The sequence below is a fragment of the Cannabis sativa genome, chromosome 7 (assembly GCF_029168945.1).
Source record: "Cannabis sativa cultivar Pink pepper isolate KNU-18-1 chromosome 7, ASM2916894v1, whole genome shotgun sequence".
Lineage (NCBI taxonomy): Eukaryota > Viridiplantae > Streptophyta > Magnoliopsida > Rosales > Cannabaceae > Cannabis > Cannabis sativa.
Window position 1 is genome coordinate 56,439,645 of NC_083607.1, and position 20,854 is coordinate 56,460,498.

General features: G+C 34.8%; 1 protein-coding gene across 1 annotated transcript; it reads right to left on the minus strand.

The window, feature by feature from the left end:
- Window positions 1-7,652: 7,652 nt before the first annotated feature.
- On the minus strand, window positions 7,653-18,827 carry LOC115697400 (ABC transporter C family member 12). The gene is made up of 28 exons (XM_030624384.2): window positions 18,584-18,827; window positions 17,997-18,399; window positions 17,693-17,871; window positions 17,522-17,561; window positions 16,145-16,301; window positions 15,904-16,018; window positions 15,727-15,807; window positions 15,594-15,618; window positions 15,369-15,425; window positions 14,891-14,956; window positions 14,524-14,598; window positions 14,347-14,454; window positions 14,064-14,198; window positions 13,720-13,826; window positions 13,542-13,635; window positions 13,206-13,373; window positions 12,976-13,116; window positions 12,443-12,643; window positions 12,254-12,352; window positions 12,007-12,159; window positions 11,484-11,866; window positions 11,113-11,293; window positions 10,618-10,941; window positions 9,681-10,437; window positions 9,436-9,557; window positions 8,875-9,120; window positions 8,347-8,773; window positions 7,653-8,061 (listed from the first exon to the last, which is right to left on the minus strand). The coding sequence occupies exons 2-28, from the start codon at window positions 18,327-18,329 to the stop codon at window positions 7,964-7,966; spliced, it is 4,872 nt and encodes a 1,623-aa protein (XP_030480244.1). The 5' UTR covers window positions 18,330-18,399; window positions 18,584-18,827; the 3' UTR covers window positions 7,653-7,963.
- Between the last annotated feature and the right edge of the window lie 2,027 nt (window positions 18,828-20,854).

Genomic DNA, 20,854 nt, shown 5'->3' on the forward strand with positions numbered 1-20,854 from the left:
CTGTTATCAAGGGTTGAAGGTGTTTATATATGAACTGATATGCTGAAGTTAGTAGAAAATGTAGAAAAATTCTTCGAGTAACCATGGGACCTCCTTTCTTATCCGAAGTTGTTGTCATCCACAACTAAAAGTATGATTGACCCGAGGAAGAACTACATTGATAAGGTCTTTACTAAGGATAAGACGAAGAAGAAAGGGAAGAAGGAGAAAAAAATAACTCAACCAGAGGCGAAGTACAATGTCTAGGGATATGCACCGACGCTGCAATATTGGGCCTTTAAGGTGATGCAAGATTTGGGGAAGAAGTATGGGCAGTGCAGAGGGACTAGATTCCCTCGAATGTTGAATTGGAGTACCCCCAATTCGGTTACGAAACATGATGTGAAGCAACCTAATGTGGCTGCACTATTTGAGAAAGGGTATGTCAATTTTACTTTCTTTGTTTTTTTGGTATTTATTTTGCTAAACTGTTATTTTATGCGATATTATGCAATTTTCATGCGATTTTTGTGCGATTTAACATATTTTTATTTGCTAAACTGTTATTTTCTACGATTTTATACGATTTTCATGCGATATTTGTGCGATTTTACATATTTTTATTTGCTAATCTGTTATTTTATGCGATTTTTATGCGATTTTGTGCGACTCGACTTGTTTTTACTAATCTGTTACTTTCTGCGATGTTATACAACTTTTATGCGATCTTTGTGAGATTTTAAATATTTTTATTTGCTATTATTTTATGCGATTTTACATATTTATATTTGCTAATCTGTTATTTTCTATGATGTTATGCGACTTTTATGCGATCTTTGTGCGATTTTATATATTTTATATAATGGTTTTTTTTTTTTTTTTCAGATGGTTGTTCTTCAAATTTTGTATCCTCAGAATTGGGAGGTTGACTATTGGAAGACCAATTGTGAGGGTGAGATCCCCAGTGTGGAAATAGACTTGGATGAGGTCGAAGAAACATAAGTTGGGACACAAGATTCGACCGTATTCGAGACCCAAGCAAAACGGGTGGTGGATTATGTTCAAAGTGTAAAAATTATTCCACCATCCTCACCCAAAGAAGCATCAGACCCCTCCACATCTGCCACTGTGCCCCCAACCTCTGCCACTGTGCCCCCGACCTCTGTTGCAGCTAATGACTCCGACTATCTATTGTTGGCAAAGAGATTGGAGAAGGTCGAAGCGCAACAACTTGCGATTCTGACTGCACAGACTGAGATGAAGGCTGACTTCAAGAGAAGTCTGAAAGAGATGAAGAATCTTATCATGGATCAAATTGCGACCGTGATAAGTTTGTTACAGAAACAGCCTTCGGAGCCGACACAACCATCACGGTCAATGCATCAATCATTGCCGACACATCCATTAGACCCGACACATCCATTACAGACGATACATCCATCATTGCCGAGAGATGATTTTGATGAGGATGATGTGTATTCGAAAGATTGGGAACCCAACGTAGATGAGTTTCCTTTTACTCCTACGGACGCCATTGTGATTGCCCTGGGTGATACAGAATCTCAAGATGTTGAAGAGTTGGATGGGCCAGCTGCTGAGGTGGACTTCTCCAGGGTTAGGAGAAAATGGAAGCTAGTTTTCTTGAAGGACTACACAGAGGGGAATAAGAAACAATGACATGGGCCAGTTGAAGTAGACACTCTGAGATCGGCAGACTCGCGACTGTTAAAATTTTTCCAAAAGTAGATCACTTACGCGAGGGACAACGACCGTCCTAGGGATGTTCAAATTTTAAGACAAAATATTAAATGCCCCAGATACCAAAGAGACAGTCGAAATCTTCACTTTTTCATTCAGTCATATCAGATCAAGAATGATACGTAAACCAAGCACGTGTCACCCATCTGACCAACTTAGTAGGGGTGAGCATAAAATCCAGAGAACCGAAAAAACCGTTCAAACTGACCTACCAAACACCGCTGGAACCGAAACCGACAAAGCCGAAAAATCGAAAAAATCGTTAACGGTTAAAACTGCCATTGAACGGTCGGTTTTTTTTTGGGTAATAAACCGACCGAAAAAACCAAAATCGACCGTTATACATATATATATATTAATTTATTAAGTTTTTTTTGCATGTATTATAGTTACTAATAATATATTATTTTTTATTAATATTAAAGTTAAAAGAATAAGATAATTAGTTTTTAAACAATTAATTTGTATGTTTGTAGTTGTAAAATGTAGAATAATGTATTTATAGAATAAATTAGATCATTTTTTTTTAAAAAAAAAGTTCGGTTTAAGCGGTTTAAACCGACCAAACCGAGGTTTAAAACGATCGGTTTTAAAATAAGTTCTGGATTGGTTGGTCGGTTTTCGAATTGTACCGATCCAGACCGAAAACTGAATTTTAGATTTTTATATAGAAAAAAACTGACCAAACCGACCGATATTCAGCCCTACAACTTAGTCGTCGAATAAGTCCACGTGCGAGCAAAGAGTTCCCACATAGATTTAAGGGCAAATATTATCTCAATTTTTGCATAGAGTGATGTGACATCCATTTGAGTGATACGTGGAGAATATTTCATGACCTGGACGGTCTGTACGCTCCATGACATACCGTTCAAAGTGATTTGTCATTCGTGAACAATTGATTTAAAGAAGAAATTGGAATATCCAGACAATGTACGTTACACCGTCCGACCAAAATTCACCTCGCAGTCAGCTCGCATGCACCGATTAGAATATATTCAGAGATATCCCCCTTAAATGTTCAAGCAATCACATCCCTAATTTTGTGGGATAGATATGCACTGACAGAATAAAAGAGAAAATCTCCTAGTTTTCTTTTTATTTCTCTTAAATTAGGAAAGTACTTGAGTTTCCCCATTTATTTCTTATTTTTTGGGGAAACTAAATTGATGTAATTATTCCATATAAATAGTGGAATCATTTCCCTATTCAGGGAACCAAAATCATTCATTTAATAGAGAATTCAAGCTCCTAAAATCTCTGTAAAAGCTTTCGAGGAAGATTAAGAACTTTTAGTTTCTTTTCTCACATGTTAATACAAGTAAAAGGAGAGTAGACTATAACCACTATCATGGGGTCAAACCTCAATAACAAATTTGTGTTCTTATTGCTCAATAATTATTAGTAATTGTTTCTAATTACTTTAATTGACTTATTATCGTTGGCTAAAAGCGAGGTCAACATATATATATAATCTATATATTATTTTGCATATTGTGTTAAAAGTTGTGTTCATATAACCTATCCCATAATTTGTATTAAAAAGAGTTGGCGAGAGTTTGGAAGTTCGTTTACCTACACTACTTTTGTTCATCTTTTATTTTGGAGATCGAAGCTACCAAGATCAATAGTTGGAGGTATCACGATCATCTATTTTTTTATATGTGCAATTTATATATTATTCTGCATATATATGTATAAAAGTGTTCATATATCTAACATGGTCTCATCCAAGATGTGGAATAGTTAATCACGTTTAATATTTTTGGGACCAAGATGCTAAACGCAGACACGCAGTCAATCAAGACCACTTCCAAATTCTTGGTTTCTTTGTTTGCATGCAGATTATGCTTCTTACTTGGTACCTTTTGAATCATCAGAGCAGTTCTTGGGCCTTCACCGCATAAACTGCCATTTTTTCACCCTAAGTTTCATAATGTCCCAATATTTAGTTCATCACTAGTTTAGAATCACTATGCACTTCAATATTTTTAACTCCTACCTCCTGGATAAGGGGCAATTCAACCATGAGCGTCTCATATTCTACTTCATTGTCCAAGGCCTTGAATCGGAAGTGAAGATGTAACGCCCCAATAGCTAAGAGTTGTTACAGAGAGTTTAAAAATGTCCTAACCTTGATAAGCAATGCATTTTTGATACGAAAGTGTGAATTTAACTAAACATCGTAATAATTAAAACTTTTTAGTGGAATAAACTTCTTTTATAAAATTTACGAGATCCCAAAGATTAGATTCCAAAGTTTAAACTTAATCATAAGACTCAAAAGTCGACCTATGCAGCAAAACATAAATTTCTGATAAACAATCTTCCAAAAGGGTCCAACCACTTGAGTCAAGTTGGTCGAATATGTACATCACCTGTCAAAGTGCTCCAACTCATGATTGTTCAATTTTAACATTTCCTTTATCTGCATCATAAAGTATCTGTGAGTTGAAGAAAAACATAAATAACAACTTAATAATATACTTGTAATACAAGGTTGATGCCCAGTTTCATCTTCTAAGTTATAGATTGATGTCCATAACCATTAATACAATTAACTATTATGTCATTATTGGACAATATTGTCTCACATGGATCAAATGTAAAAATATTGAGCCATATATAAAAACATGAGCTACTCCACCCATCACCAATTGATTTTGAGATAGAACCTCATGATTCTCAACATGGTATCAGAGCCATATCCCTAGTGGGCTTTCGATCCACACCTATTAGATAGTTAGCCAGACACAAGCGAGCAAAATGGTACTCCCAGCCTCGAACAAGAATAAGCGAGCAAATGAAACTCCCAGCCGCAAACAAAAATAAGTGACAAATGATACTACTTATGATAAGGTGATTTAAGATTGGTGAGTAAAAATAGCTACCATCTTGAGGGGGAATATTGGACAATATTGTCCTACATGGATCAAATGTAAAAATATTGAGCCATATATAAGAATATGGACTACTCCACTCATCACCAATTGATTTTAAGATGGAACCTCATGATTCTCAACAGCCACTAACTCGAGCATCATTTAATCATACTGATATTTACATAGTAGGCGTTAATTCATATCATATTAATAAACACCATAGCTTAATACATGTGTCTATGTGCAGTTGTTCACTTTTCTTACTTGGAGTATGATAGGGATTTCCTACCATTTAGTGTGTAAACAGTGGCAAATCAAAGGCAAGATCGCCAAACAGTAGCAAAGAGAATTATAATAGCTATTATATTGATGTTAGAGTGACAAAGATAACAAGCTTGCTGGGTATTCGAGAGACCCAGCTCTCTCCCAAGAGCTAAAAGCTCATTTAACTAAAATCATTCACACCCCTTACCCTCATTACTCACTCGTATATATAGCATCAATCCCTCCTCTTACAATTACCCAATTACCCTCTTTATTTATTACCATAAGGCCTAACAATACCGGCCGCCCGAAATTCACCTTGTCCTCAAGGTGAAGAACACAAGCCTCCACAACAATTTTGGCTCTTCCTCTGTCAAAGAACCAAGTTAGCAGGTGCACGTTGTTCTCCACTGATGCCCCATGAAATGATGCTCTAACAACCCAATCAAGAGAGCAACAACCATTTGAGTTTGCCACATGTGGCAGTGCTCCACTTCTCTGAGCTACTGCCAACTTTTCTTGAACAAAATTCACTTGAAAAGCCACTTCCATCGTATATTGCAGAAGAAAAACATTTAAAAGTTGTTTCCAATCAGCTTTCTTAGGTCTTAGCCATATAGAAAAACCCCAAAAGGGTATTATTCTGCCCCTGTCATAAACCCAGTGACCACCAAACACTATGTGGTTTAGTTGAAGCATAGAAAATACAAACCTCTCATCTACAGACGCACTCTTCTCAACAAATTTGAGCTGATGTTCTTGCTGTCTTCCTCGATCAAAAACCAACCTAAGACGACTGATCATGTGCTTCTCCGATATCAGTTTATTCCTAACCATATATCTCATTTTTGGACCCCAACAAGCCGAGAAAGAGGAGAAATTAGAAAGAAAAATTTCTGAGTGATAGATAGACCCAAGAGGCCCTCCTGTATTTTCCCAGTAAGCCCAGCGTAACGAAGAACTTGAGAAAGAATTTCCATAAAGCAGAAAGTGGAAGGCCAGACCTGGATTCCAATGGAACAATGCAACAAACCTAGAACTACTTATTCTTTTGTGGTCATCATATGAAAGGATTTTCAAGTGTGGTTGTCGATGCTCCACATTAGACAGCCCCACATTGGCTAGTACCCAAGAAAGGACACACAATCCTGGGTCCTTCCATCCATGTTGGACATTCTTGGTGAGGGAAGCAATCAAGGAGGTGACCTTCTTGTCAAAAGGTGGAGCAGAAATAGAAAAGTGGACTCTAATAGTGGGTTGAGCCTTACCTGGGTCCCAAAGGATACATCCATTACTTCGTAAAGTTAGATCATAAGTTTTTCCAAGGTGGGCCTGGTCTTGAGGAGTTAGATCGGTGTTCAGGTTGGCTGACCAATTAACTGAAATTTTAAGGTCAATTAATATGTTGAAGTGGGCCCGATTTGAGGTGTTAGCTAATAAATTGGGCTTGGACTTGTAGTGATGGGACTTAAGTGGAGAACCAGGATCCCATATTTCTAGCCCAGGAACATGAAGAATTAAGTCTATATATTTGTAAAAGTGGGCCAGTGTAGCATTTGATAGTGAATTGGGCTTCGGCTTCAAATAATAGGGTTTCCATGTATAGTTTTTAATACCCTTACCTGGACTTGTCTTCTTCGTTGGATGAAGACCATACGCAACTTCTTCATTGCCTGAAGATGAAAATTTCTCCATCACCTCCATCGGTTCTGGCGGCTTCCTGGGCGTTGTTGTCGTCGGTCGACAACGCTGCCCCTCCGGCGGTAAGTGGTGAATGTCTTTCACGTGAACCAAGTCGAAGGTTCGTGTCCGAAGTTGTCCCTGCCAGCTAAGAACTTCTACCCAACTTAGAGAAGACAAGCTGAGAACATCTCTATCACAGGCGGTGTTCAAAGGAGAGAAGAGCGTCTTCTCCGACGACGTCTCTAGCTGCTGGTTCTTCTCCAGCATTGTATCCCACAAATCTTTCCTCTCAAGCAGTAACGTCGTCTTCTCTTCCTTTTCCAGCGGCGTCGTCAACATCTCTTCCTTCCTCGGTGCCGTTCCCCCCTGCGTTTTCTTCTCTGGCCTTATGTCCTTTTCATCGACGGTAACATACGAAAGGATATCCCCGTTCGACTTGAAGGGCGTAGTTGATTCTTCTACTGTCTTCACAACCTCAGCCGAAAATCCGAATGGGTTGACTCCACCATTGCTGAAATTTCTTGCCATCTTCATTTGTTCTTCCACCATGAGCGCTTTAGCAATGACCTCCGCCAGTGTTTTAGGCCTATATTCGTGCACCCCTATTGCAATCTCAGCAGGCAGTTTACCAAAGAATATATCCCGAAGAAAAGTTACCGGAATATCAGGGAGCTGGTTTGCTGTTGTCTCAAATCGATCACGAAACTCTGTCACAGAACCGTCATACCGTAGCGCCATCAACTTATCGTATGGATCATCTTTGATTCGACTGCAACAATTGAACATGGCTATACGAAACTCCAACCAGTTTCTGATTGGATCTTGTTCTTCTACAGCTTGAAACCATCGCCAAGCAACTCCTCTGAGACAAGTTGTGGCAACAGAGACCTTCATGCTCTCACGAATTCGATGATGTCGGAAATACTCTTCAATGTCGGTGACCCACCCGTATGGATCATCACCGTAAAAAATGAGCTTCGAGTTTTCCATGGTCGCCAGATCGATTTGCTCTGATACCATTTGATAGGGATTTCCTACCATTTAGTGTGTAAACAGTGGCAAATCAAAGGCAAGATCGCCAAACAGTAGCAAAGAGAATTATAATAGCTATTATATTGATGTTAGAGTGACAAAGATAACAAGCTTGCTGGGTATTCGAGAGACCCAGCTCTCTCCCAAGAGCTAAAAGCTCATTTAACTAAAATCATTCACACCCCTTACCCTCATTACTCACTCGTATATATAGCATCAATCCCTCCTCTTACAATTACCCAATTACCCTCTTTATTTATTACCATAAGGCCTAACAGAGTACAAGCAGAATGAGATCCTGTCAAGCTTGCGGTAAGCCTAGCACGATTCCCGTCCAAAACCATTTAGGATTTTAACTATGGACCCTATATTTCAAGTTGGTCCCATTCTAAGGAAGTTTCTTCAAAATTATTTTCGAACCGCTGAAGTCTACTTTGAGAGAGCCTGCTCATTGCAGCAAGACCTGAAACATAAAGGCCAAAGTTTGATGAGAAAGAGTTGGATTAAAACCATAATTATTCTCCTGAGTAATGACTAAGAAGATTTTCATATAAACTTTACAACCTCATTATGAAAGTCCAAAAGGAAGAGATAACAGGAACTTGATGAGAACATAAACAAAAGCCAAGATAGAATTGATATCAAGATAAATAGGAAGACACTCTTGGAATTATTGTGCTTTTCTTAGAAAAGAAAAATGTTATGTGTAGTTTCATAAATTGTGGTTGCAGTATAGTTAGATATGTACCTTCAACTATTCTGTAAAGAGATGACCACCAATTATCTCTTGGAACCTCAAAATGGTTTAGTGCATCATTTATATCTTGCTCATATTTCCCCTCCAAAACTCCTTGCAATGTTACAACTGCATCCTTTGTTTTCAAGAGGATATTGCTCTTATCTTCAATATCAGATTGTTGAAGATCCTTCTGTGAAGCAGTGAGAGAAACAGTTAGCGCGTACTTAGCAGCAGCACACCATTGGGACGAAGCTAGCCATCTCCTCTGGTTGATCAACTGCTTGTGCTCTAAGTCCCTTCCTGCCACGTTCTTTTTTTCTCCTAATACTAAGCTACGTAAGTAGTCAGCGTTGGCAGGCCCTGTACTTTGAACCATTCTAGAGAATGCACTTTCTTTGTTTGATAATAGTGTTTCTGGGGAATCATACTCGAGAACCTGGAAGGTAACATTTAGAAAATGAAGTACAATCAAACATAGTTTCTTGCAAGTAGGAACAAGAATGATGAGTTTGAGAAAACACAAAGGTTTGTATGTACCTGACCAGCATCAAGAACAAGAATCCGATCACTATCAATTATGGTATTTAATCTGTGAGCAATAATCAACATAGTGCAGGATTTAAATCCTTCGCGAATAGTTTTCTGGATAAGAGCATCAGTGCCAACATCAACAGCTGATGTTGCTTCATCAAGAACAAGTATCTTCGATCTTCGTAGCACTGCCCTGGCTAGGCTCATTAATTGCCTTTGCCCTACACTGAAATTCTCCCCTCCTTCAAGAACCTAGACACGAGTTGAAGAATACAGGTTATCTTCCATTCCATTTAACAACTTTCATCTTTCTTGTATTAAGGTATTGAGCACAAAAATACTTCATAAACTAATGACACACAATGTGATCAACCACAAGTTGTTTCATTCATTAAGATTTCAAGATACCATGTGGAAATATCTTTATTAGATGAACAAAACAACATATCACTACAGCTACCTTGAATGTGGAAAAAAAGAAAGTAAAATTATTTTGAAACCCACAGGATATCAAAGCATCATCATCATCATCATGATTATAAATTAGAGTATGTTGTAGGGGTATACCTCTGCATCCAGACCGAAAGGGTTTCTTCTAATAACATCCTTAAGATGCGCTTTCTCTAATGCCTCCCAAAGATCAGCATCATTATGCTCGCAAAATGGATCTAGATTAAATCTCACCGTTCCTGGAAATATGAATTTACCATTAGAATGACACGCTTTCAACCTATTCTACATACCAGGCATACAAACACAACAACACATTTAGAATAAAAACACAAGATTGAATCTGTCTTTACATTGCATACCTGAGAAAAGGATGGGAGACTGTGGTATGATACTGAGAATTTTTCGCAAATCTGTTAGTCCAAGCTTAGAAATATCACAACCATCAATCATGATTCTTCCTTTTTCCATTTCAACTATCCGAAATAATACATTAAGCATGCTAGATTTTCCTGCACCAGTTCTTCCAACTATTCCAAGCTTTTCCGTTGGAGAAATTGTGAAAGATAATCCATGCAAAACTGGAGGAAGTCCAGGCCTATAACGCAAAACAACACTCTCAAACTTAATAGATCCAGATGAGGGCCACCCTGGTGGGGGTCGGTTGCTTTCAATTATTTCTGGAGCCTCAGAAGGCAAATCAATATATGTGCCAACACGCTCCACAGCATTCAAACTATTTTCGGCTCTACTTCCTTGTCTTAGTACAGCACTAAGAAGACTTGTGATATTTAGAGTGTAACTGAGAAGTAGACCCATTGTTGATGCATATACTTCTTGATTATCGGCTCTCCCATTCTGCAGAACAGCAAAGCTTGCTGTCAACCAGATCATGATACCTCCTAATGTTTCCAATCTTATAGAAAGCCAACGATTTGAACTGAAGTTTGCAAGAGTGAATCTGATATTATTGTCCATTGACTTCCCATTTATGTAGGCCATTCGATCATACGCCTTGTATGAGCGTATAGTAGACAATCCATTTAGTGCTTCTCCAAATTGTGCATAAACAGGAGATCTTGTAACGGAATCCAAGCGTTTCACTTCACGAGCTGTGCTCTGTGTGCATATGATAATAAAAACAAATGATCCATTTTGAGTAATACAGTCCAACAGTATGGTTAAGAAAGAAAAACTTCATTTCTATTACTGAACCATAAGTGAGGATTTTTTAATAAACTTGAGAGGAAGCCACTCATGTATAAATTTGGAAAAATCACAGCAAACAATAAAGCATACCTGATAGTGCAAATAGGCCATATAGAACAAGATCATAAGTGGCATGATGGCCCAGAGAGAAATTGTGCTCACAATCCCTATCAGCACAAAAGTTGAAAGAAGCTGCCACACCTGACCCAGAAATCCATTCATTAAATTTGCAACATTTCGATCTACATCACCTAGATCCTTTGAAAATCTATTGATTATCCGTCCAGTTGGATTAGTGTGGAAGAAAACCAGTGGAGCTCTCAATATTGCACATAACATAGTGTCGTGCAATCTTTTGGCCGCATGAAGACTAGACATGATTAGCCAAAAAGAATTTGCCAGTGTTGCAAACACCTAAACCGAATAGAGGAGTCAGCAATTAAATCTTGTGAAATTTGTTTCTACTTATGCTCAGTTTTCTTTTTTTTCTTTTTTCAAAGACAACATCCAAACAATTTAAACAGCTGAAAATGGCAAGCATAGGTAGATGATAAGCGCAAACAAAAGAATGCCAATGCCACGCACCTGCCCAAATGAAAGAAGTGCATATATGAGAATGTAGAATCCAGGTTTATAACTTGTTGATTTGCTTTGATCTGTCCAAAAACTTAGCCACATGCTACTTGAAACTCGAAGAACTTCTATCAATAAATAGTAAATTAAGAGAAAGATGACCACCCACATTCCTCCTAGAGCATTTTTGTACCTGAGCATAGGACAAGAATGAATAACTAAATTTGCAAGATATCATAATTAGCCAGGCTGGTAATATAGGAAACAAAACCACATTGCAACATTGGTATAAATTTATCAAATTTTATTTAGGTGATGTTCTATGTTTCAGGGTGTTAAAACGATTTTGCAATTATGTTTCTTAGATTGATTCAGGATGTTACCTCATCAAGACACTCCAACTGACAACACCTGTTTCTCGTTCCTCTTGTTTGATCAGAACACACTTCTTCAATTTCCCTCTCTTTGAATTGATATCATCTTTAGAAGAATCATTTGCCTCTTCATTAGAAGCTGGTATCGAACTTTTCTGGGAACTTCCATTGTCCATATTTTCTTCTATATTTTCTCCTATCTTCCCTGCATTATGCATAAGTTTCTGGAACAATTTTCCATTTTTAGTCAACTCCTCGTATGTTCCCTGCTCTGCAACCATACCATCCGATACTAGTATGATTCTATCAACTTGAGGAAGAAAGTGTAGCTGGTTTGTGACAAGTAGCCTAGTTTTCCCTTCTAACTCTTGTTTGATACAGTTGTTAAAAACCTGGAGATGAAGAAAATATTAATGAGCATCAACAACAGCAATGAAGAAAAATACAAAATAAGAGACTAACTTTAGTTGTTGGTGTTAAGATCCATGGCTTCCAACTCAAATGTAAACATAACTGGAAATGCAACAAATACCTGTCTAGCAACACGTGAATCTAGAGCACTTAAAGGGTCATCAAATATGTATACATCAGCTGCAGAATATAAAGCTCTAGCCATTGAAATTCTCTGCTTTTGTCCACCACTAATATTCACACCCCGCTCACCTATTTCTGTTAGATCACGCCCCTTTAAAATAAAACAAGGAAATGAAAATATTTAGTCATCAATTGGCATTCCATTTAAATGAGCAAGCTATTACATAGATTCATATCCACTCAACTGGAAGTATATCGAGATCATGATGTAATTCGGTTACATCAATAGCCTTCCAATATCTTGCAGGTTCAAATTCAGATCCAAATAATATGTTTTCTCGTACCTAAATGGAAGAACAACATAAAAATTAACACACATAATATAGAACTTAAAAGGTTGTAATATGTACAATACAAGGGCCAACTAAACTCACAGTTGCATTGAAAATCCACGAAATTTGGGGAACATAAGCAACACTTCCTCTCAATACAATATGAGCATTTGACACAGAAGGTATTTCGCTTATCATAGCTGATATCAGTGACGTTTTTCCTTCTCCAGTCCCACCAACAATAGCAACTAAGCTACCAACTGGTATATCCAAATTAATATTTGATAAGGTTGGTTTATCTGCCTGAAAATAGGGAAAAATTTACCATCATTGCAATTGGAATAGCATTAGCATTAGCATAGTTTCTACATCTTGAGAAATTTTCTAAATTAGCTATCAGTAAATGAGACTTGTAGCTTGTAGTAAATATTCTTGTAATGTATGTTAGCTCAAGAAAGGTTATAAGGAGGTGTTGACAAAGGTTAAGAAAGCTGTAAGGCTCACATTGAAGAAGTCTACTGAGAAATATTCCTGTATAATTAGTAGGTAGGACTGTTTGATAAACCACATTATATTATATGCTATTTTGACTTCATATTTGTATAATTTAGAAGTATGGATGTTGAAAAGTTTACGTTTGCGTCCCATGAAAAGTATCCATCCTTAATTGAGATAGCTGGAAGCCCAGGTTGAAGAGGGGGGTTTGGTTGTAGAGTTCTCTCTTCAGCTAAGAGTAGCTCCTCCAAACGTTGTAATGATATATTTGCATTCACAACCTTTCAAAGCAAAGTCATATCATATTTTAATCAATCATCGATGAACACAGAATAGTAAGGCCAAAGAAAAACTTTACTAGAATAAATACCTGACTTAATAGATTAGGCAGCATGTTCAGTGGAAATCTCAGCACTGCAAAGAGAGAAAGCGATGTGAAGGCCCTTGCAGGAGTCAAATCCCCTCCAAGCAACGTAAAAAGTCCAAATGATACCACCGTTACAACAACTGGGATACTGTTTAGTATGAAGCTATTAAACTACAACCAAAAAGAAACTATTATCAAAATTACAGTTATGAAACAGGACAAATCGAACATAGCTTGCTCTCTTTTAGAGGCTTGATCCCATATTATTATAATTTTTTTTTCAATCTAAATATCCTTTCTAACCATATTTATGTTTCAACTACTAGTTTTCACACATACAGCAGCTAGTAATTGAGCTTTACGGAACCATGATAGCTCATCATTTCGCATATTCTGAACACGAGATTGGAAGCTTCTTTCCCATGCATAGCATCTGGAACATGTTCAACAGAGTGTCAGTGCATTTAGTTCTGATAATATGAAGCTTTATAACAAAAATAAAAGAGAAAAACAATACTTCACAATATCCATGGCTGAAAGAATTTCATTCATGAGGCCAACTCTCTTGTCAGTGCGCAGTAATCCTTCTTCCGTGAGTTTTCTCATTTTGGAAAGTATAATTGTCTGTTTTGTCACAAAGAAAATCATCCTATCAAGAATCAAAAGGGAGTAACGCTGAAAGATATGAGCATATGTTTGATAACGAAAATATCAAACCAAATTCAATACACAGCCCTTGATGCTGCAGTGAAATGTAATTAAACTATAGCTTTCAACCTATCACTATTTGGATGAAGAAACTAAGAATTTAAAGGATTAGCAAGGTAGCAATGAAACAACCGAAACCGAAAGTGTATCTACCTGAACCGGGAGCATGAGAACTAGCATTAGTGCCCCAAAAAGAGATGCAACTCCTAATTGTTGGTAAAGAAGAACCAGAGCTATGATAATACGAAGTGGAGATGACCATAATCCATGAAGTTGTTGGCATATTTGCTGAAATTTTCGAACATGGCATAGTTATAATTTGATTAATGGCCTTTGGCCCCAATCTTCCACACTCATCCAACCAAAGAAAATAATGTATACAAGCAAGAAGCAACCTCTTTCAAAGCAAAATAGAATTTATCTGTAGTATATTTACCTGAAGTGAATTAGCATCTGTTGTAATCATATTTGTTATCATTCCTGTTGAGAAATTCTTGCGACTCTCATGAGTCAATCGTAATGATTTTCTAAATATAGCAGCCACCTAAAACGTTTGACAGAATTAGACAACACAACATAATTTACAAGTGTAACATAGAAGAGAGGATTTTACCAAGGTTGATCTCATCCGAAAACCAACACGCATAACATTCTGGTAATATTGAGATTCAGTCAACACCCCAATAGACTGAAAATAGTTGAAATCAACTAGTCAATAAACAAGTTAATCGTCACAAAGTTACTCTTTGAACATTATCAACAACTCTAGTTTCCTTCCATTCCTATCTTATATGAATTAAAACAAGAAGAAGTCAGAAATCTAAAGAAATTAAAGGAACATCTATGTCAGCCTTCCAAGGAATAAGCAGTAAACTACAGTATTCAGAGTTCAACTTGCCACTAGTTCTGTACAGAAGAATTCCAATTTTAAGCTTAAAGCACATTACTTTACTTGAGTAGATGAAAGATAGAAGCCATACCACTCCAGCAAAGATTAAGAAGGCATATATACAACCAATCCAAGCTGGATCCCCTCGTTGCATCGACTGCAGCTCGTAACAAGACAAATAGAAAGTCCATGATTCAAATTCAAAAACTACACTCTACAATGCATAAAACAAATATGATGGTAAAATGGATTGAACCAGATTTCATTTCACATTGAGCTAATTTATTGTTACCATGTCAATTATATTGCTCGATTAGCTTCTATAATGAGAAAAGAAAAACTTATGTCAAAAACCATTGTCTTCAGTTCCAACCATGATCACAATGGTATCAGTTCCAACCATGATTCTAGAATTATTCACATAAAAGACATGTCATTTTTCCTCCTTATATTATTTTTTACAATTTATCATTTTCTCCATAAGAAATTAAGTATTTTAATTTCAGAGCAAAAGAAAAAGATATGCAGACAAATTTTAAATGGAGAAGACCCCATAAAAAGGAACTAACCTGTAGGAGATGACTCAAAACAATGGGCCCAACAAACTGAGATAGGTCATATACAATCTACAAAGAGTTCAGTGAAAGATAAATAAGCATCTTGAGACATCAAACATGAGACAAAGATTGTTTTTGACAGTTTTTAGTTAAGCTTCAATCATTAAATACTCTTTATTAAAAACAATTGTGACAATAAAAAGTCCTAGAAAGAATAACAGCGAATAAGATCTTTACCCTGAATAGGGCTCCATACCAAAACCTACATACAACATTTTGTAAAAGAAGCAAATAAAATTATTATCTCTTCTTTAAGTTAGAATTCAAAGAAAAAAGGAAAAAAAAAAAAAAAAGAGTGTTAGTTCAATACCTTCTTCCAAGACTACGATTAAGTGCTCTTAAAAGCCATGGTTTGGAACATTGAGATTCTTCAACCCAACATCTTTGGAACCTGAAAAATGAAAAGCATAATTCATATCATTAGTTTATGAAAAAAGAAAAAAACATATGTATGTAACATATTAAAAGAAGATAAGGTAAAGCCAACTTTTTAATCAAAGTCTCAGTTTGATCCCATGAGTCTAACTTCCACAAATCTTTTTCAGTTATCGGTTTTCTATAACCTTTCTGCATGAGTGGAGTTATCCATCCGAAATATATTTCTGCAGTAGCATGGTATGATATCAGTTAAAGGATTGAAGAGTATATAGGACACCATAACAGAATCCAGTTTTTAAAGCCAAAACAGAAATTATTGGCATCAACAACGACAAGCTTAAATTACTTACGTGAGAAAAAATTAGCATGCCTTTCAGGACAAATATTATCTCCACCAGGTAGTTCTTCATATTCAGCATTGTCAAGAGATTCGGGTTGAATCACAACGTAACCAGGATAAGAATCCAAGTTTGGAAGATATATGGCAAGAAGAATTCCCAACAACACCTATACAAGAACATTAATGCAATGACACATCAAATGTAACTCGAGGAAAATTTAGAGCATGTTTGGTATTGTTTTCTGTTTTTTGTTTTCAAAAAATTGTTTTTAGAAATGAGAACAAAAAATAATTTTTGAAGTTTTTAAAAATAAGTCATGTTTGGTTAGTATTTTTTAAAAACAATATTGACCAAAAGTGAATTGGTTTTTAAAATAGAAAACAACATTTTGTTGTTTTCAAAATTCTTGTTTTTTGTAACTTCGTTTTCTGAAAACTGTTTTTAAAAAACAATGCCAAACAAGCCAAATTATTTTTAAAAAACAGTTTTCTGTTTTTAAAAACAAAAAACAGTTTTTTAGTTATAATGTCAAACATGCACTTAACCATTCAGAAAAGGAAGCCAATATGTTGATATAAATTGAAAAAGTGATTATGTAGGTTCAAAATGAAATCACATCAAAATGGTCTAGATTCACAAAATGTTCCATGCCTGACAACCAGTCACTTAATCATGGCCTTTTCTGTATCATTGTAAGTGCATAGTGTACTTACATTTTATCACTTATATCAAAACATCAAGGCAATTAACATATAATTACTTAAGACTGAGGCAAGCTGTGGTTTCTGAAGAATTTATGTCATGTTTACTAAAGCGGAATGGGAATGAATTGTATGGGATTGATTCCCATTCATTTGTTTACTTGGAATGGGAGAAACTAGTGGGGCCCACGCAAATTAAGGGGAAAACAAAGAGAAAAGTTCTCTTTCTATTTTCATAAAAACTATCTTTACTTTTCCTTAACTTACTTTATATTAATTATATTTTTATTAATTAAAAATAAAAAAAAACAAATATGGCCTTTAAAAATATATAAATAAAAAATAATTATATGTTCAAACAATGGTAATTTAGTCAAATTAAATCATTTTGATTACTTTTCTGATTATGTAAATAAAATAAAATAATTCTAATTTCCTTTCCCGTCAATTTATTAAACAACAAAATAAAATATTATTTCTGATTATTTTATATTTTAACACGATTCATTTCTTCCCTTGATTATTCTGATTCCAATTACAGTTTAGTGAATATGCCATTTAAGGGTATGGCAAAACACAGCTCAGTTTGAACATCAGTTAGAAGTTTTGATGGGTAAACAAGCTCATAAATAAACCAAATTCTTTGCCAATTAAAAGAAAAAAACAAAGGTGAGAGGAAACAAACCTGGACAGAAATTGTGCTTATGTAGATATAGATTGCATATCTGAAAGAGTAAAGATAAAGCATCATTAAGCATGTATAAGTGACTGTTGCTTAACAATTTAAGGGAACATAAAAGCAAGAAATATATGCTTGAAGCGAGTACATTATTCGGTGAATGGGAGAAGAACTAACCCTGTGAAGTAATCCCTAACTGAAAGGATAAGGTTGACCACCACAGCATCTGCTACCAACACATAAATGACTCCAAATCTCACATACCACCGAAATTCACGAATGTAAACTTTAGTTTCAAGTCCAAGCATAACCAACAAGGAGCCCCAAGCAAGAAATTCGATGATCAAAGATGTTATCTGTGAACAAAGAGGTAAGTTATATTGCAAGTTTCAGACTCTACTAGAAATGAAACAACTCAGAATTTGAAGTACATTCTTATTATATAAGACAAAATAATTCACCAAAATGAATGAAAACCCACCTCAAAAGGAGCCAGATCAGTCTTACCATCCAGATTAAAGAGTGAAATATTCATCACCCATCTTAGTAATGGATTGGCAGTGGTGTATGCAGCCAACAAACACAACAAGTAATTGAAGTAATTTGACCTCAAACGAAACCTTTGTGCTTTTGAATTGTTCATGATCAACCATATTCGATAAAAACAGAGGCCCAAAAGAACCAAATGAGAAAAGGAAACCACCAGAGAGTCAATTGCACAAGGTGTATACGAACCAAAAGCACTGTCTACTAGTCTTCCCCAAAATCCATAAGCTTTTGGCTGACAATACCAACTTAGTGGCTTAAACCCCATATTTGTTTCTCTTGGAAACTTCACTTATGCTTGCTAATCACAATGTGTTCTTCCACACATAATGCACTTCCTACAACATAAATTTGACACCATACTCTCAGACCCATTTCCACTAATAACATATAGAAACCAATCAAAGTAAATATATTCAGCTCCAAAAACACTTTCAAATTTGTTTACATTTTCCCATCATAATTCTCAGTATCTAAACAGTGAAAACTATAAAAACAGAATCAATGTTATGATAACTGTACCTTTGTAGATGTGGATTCCTTCAGTTCAAATGAAAAAATTTGCCTGAGCAACTCACATGCATCATATGCATGGATAGTGTATAATAATAATCTATACATTAATATAGAGACAACTAGACCAAACTTTGCATACAAACAAATTAAACAGATAAAATAAATTCTAAAAGTAGAAACAAAATAATGCAGCAATATCACTTTTTATAATTTACATCAAACTTTTACACTTCATCATTAATAAAAAAAAATTACATAATATTAGAATAAAATTTCCTTAAAATAGAGAATATAATTACATCATTTGTTAGAAAGAAATTTACATTTTGATTCTTAAAAATTTTTGAGTGCTCTGAAAAGAAGAAAAATTATATAATGTCACAGCTTAAGTAGACTAAACATGCATTAATATAATACTAATAACATTTAAAATTATTTGTTCATATAAAAACATTTAAAATGATATCTAGAAAAATCTTTCAAAAAAAAAAAAGACACCAATTATATAAAAGAAATAATGTATATGGGGTGATTACAGGCTATTTTTCTAACTTCTAACAGTGGATTTGGTAGTATCTGCCACTATATAACAAAGTTTTGTATCTTCAATCATTCATAATTTTGAGATTGCATCTGAAAAAAAAAAAAAGACAAAGATTGACGTGTAAATAAATAATGAATTAGAAAAGACAAAGTACTTAATATGGGGATATACTCCTCATGGATCATGATGATGGTGGTGGTTACTCCAAAACAATCTTTGGCTAGCTTTTTATTTTTTTAATTTTATTGAAAAGGGACCCTATGGTTTCTTTGATTGGAACCCTCCAAGGATACCTATTATTTATTTGTAATCATATATAGGTAAATTCTATTAAATAATTGATGTTTTAGTATCATGTGATATGCATGTTAATGGGGTCAATCAATAATGGATTAGCTCAAAATTTTATATGCTACTTAATATCCTTCTTTTCTTATTTTTACGATGTAGATATCCGTAAACCGTGCAGGAACTTCTTCAAACCAGAATAATTCATCGTCTAACTGAAGGGCATGCTTGTCAAACCATGAACTGCTAAGCGAAAGAGACCACTTATTTTAGAAATGTATCATAAAAATGAATTTACCATTGAGGAAAAGATCAATTTTTTTTTTATGTTTTAATAGTTTAAAATCTAATCCAAAACTTAAAGGGTTCGTTTAGTATGTTATATTATATACCGTATTGTATTATATAGTATTATATTAATTTACATTTTATGAAATATTTTTATGTAAAATTATATGTTGTATTAATTTTTATGGGCATATAAATATATAACATTTTAATATATAAATATTCACAAAAGAAATAAATTTAATTTCGAACATTTCTAAGAAGATTTGCATAATTTCAAACAAACTGATGTAATTTGGATGTAATGCAAAAGACACACAACTCTTAAGTATATTTTATTTTCTTTTTATTCCCAAAATCTTTTGAAATCTGATAATAAACATTTTATTAAAAAGAAACTAAGTAGATAAGTTATATTTTTATACAATATCAAAAAAAAAAAAAAGTGTTAATATTTTAATTTTTTAAATGAACAGGTTGGAACTTGTTATTAATTAATCCACCAATATTAAACTAAAATACAAGTCAAGTTGTTCTAAGTAGTATTTTTTTTTCTCTCTCTTTTTCAGATTGGAAAGAGGTTTATTGATCATAGTGGTAGGTGAATTTTACATTTTCTAATCTCCATGTGTTTGATATGTCTGCTTTATTTGGTTAGTTTTAGATTGTGAAAGAGAGTTTTCAGCAAATTTTAATACTCAAATCAAATGTTTATTTTACGAATAAAAAAAATACTCAAATTAAATAAATAAAAAAAAAAGTGATGTTAACGTTACTAGATTGTACAGATGTCACTTTATAATTGGCCCAACTTATAAAAGTGGTTTAAGCTGGTGGGTTTGAAATCTATCGAAATAATGTCTCAATACAATATTCGAAACTGTATCAAAGAGTATTGTAATGTATTGAATTATTAAGTTACACAATATATACACATGTATATGAATTGATTTAAGAAAAATTTACATCAAAAATATAAAAACTCAACAATATTACATCAATACCTTCACACGGCCCCTACTACTTTTTTACTTTTTATAGTGTTTTATTTACACAAATACCACTCACACACTCCATTAGCATGCATGATGTTATTGGGGTTGGCCTCGAGAAACCCAATTCTGTAATTCTCAATTCCTTTCAAAAGCTTTGATTTC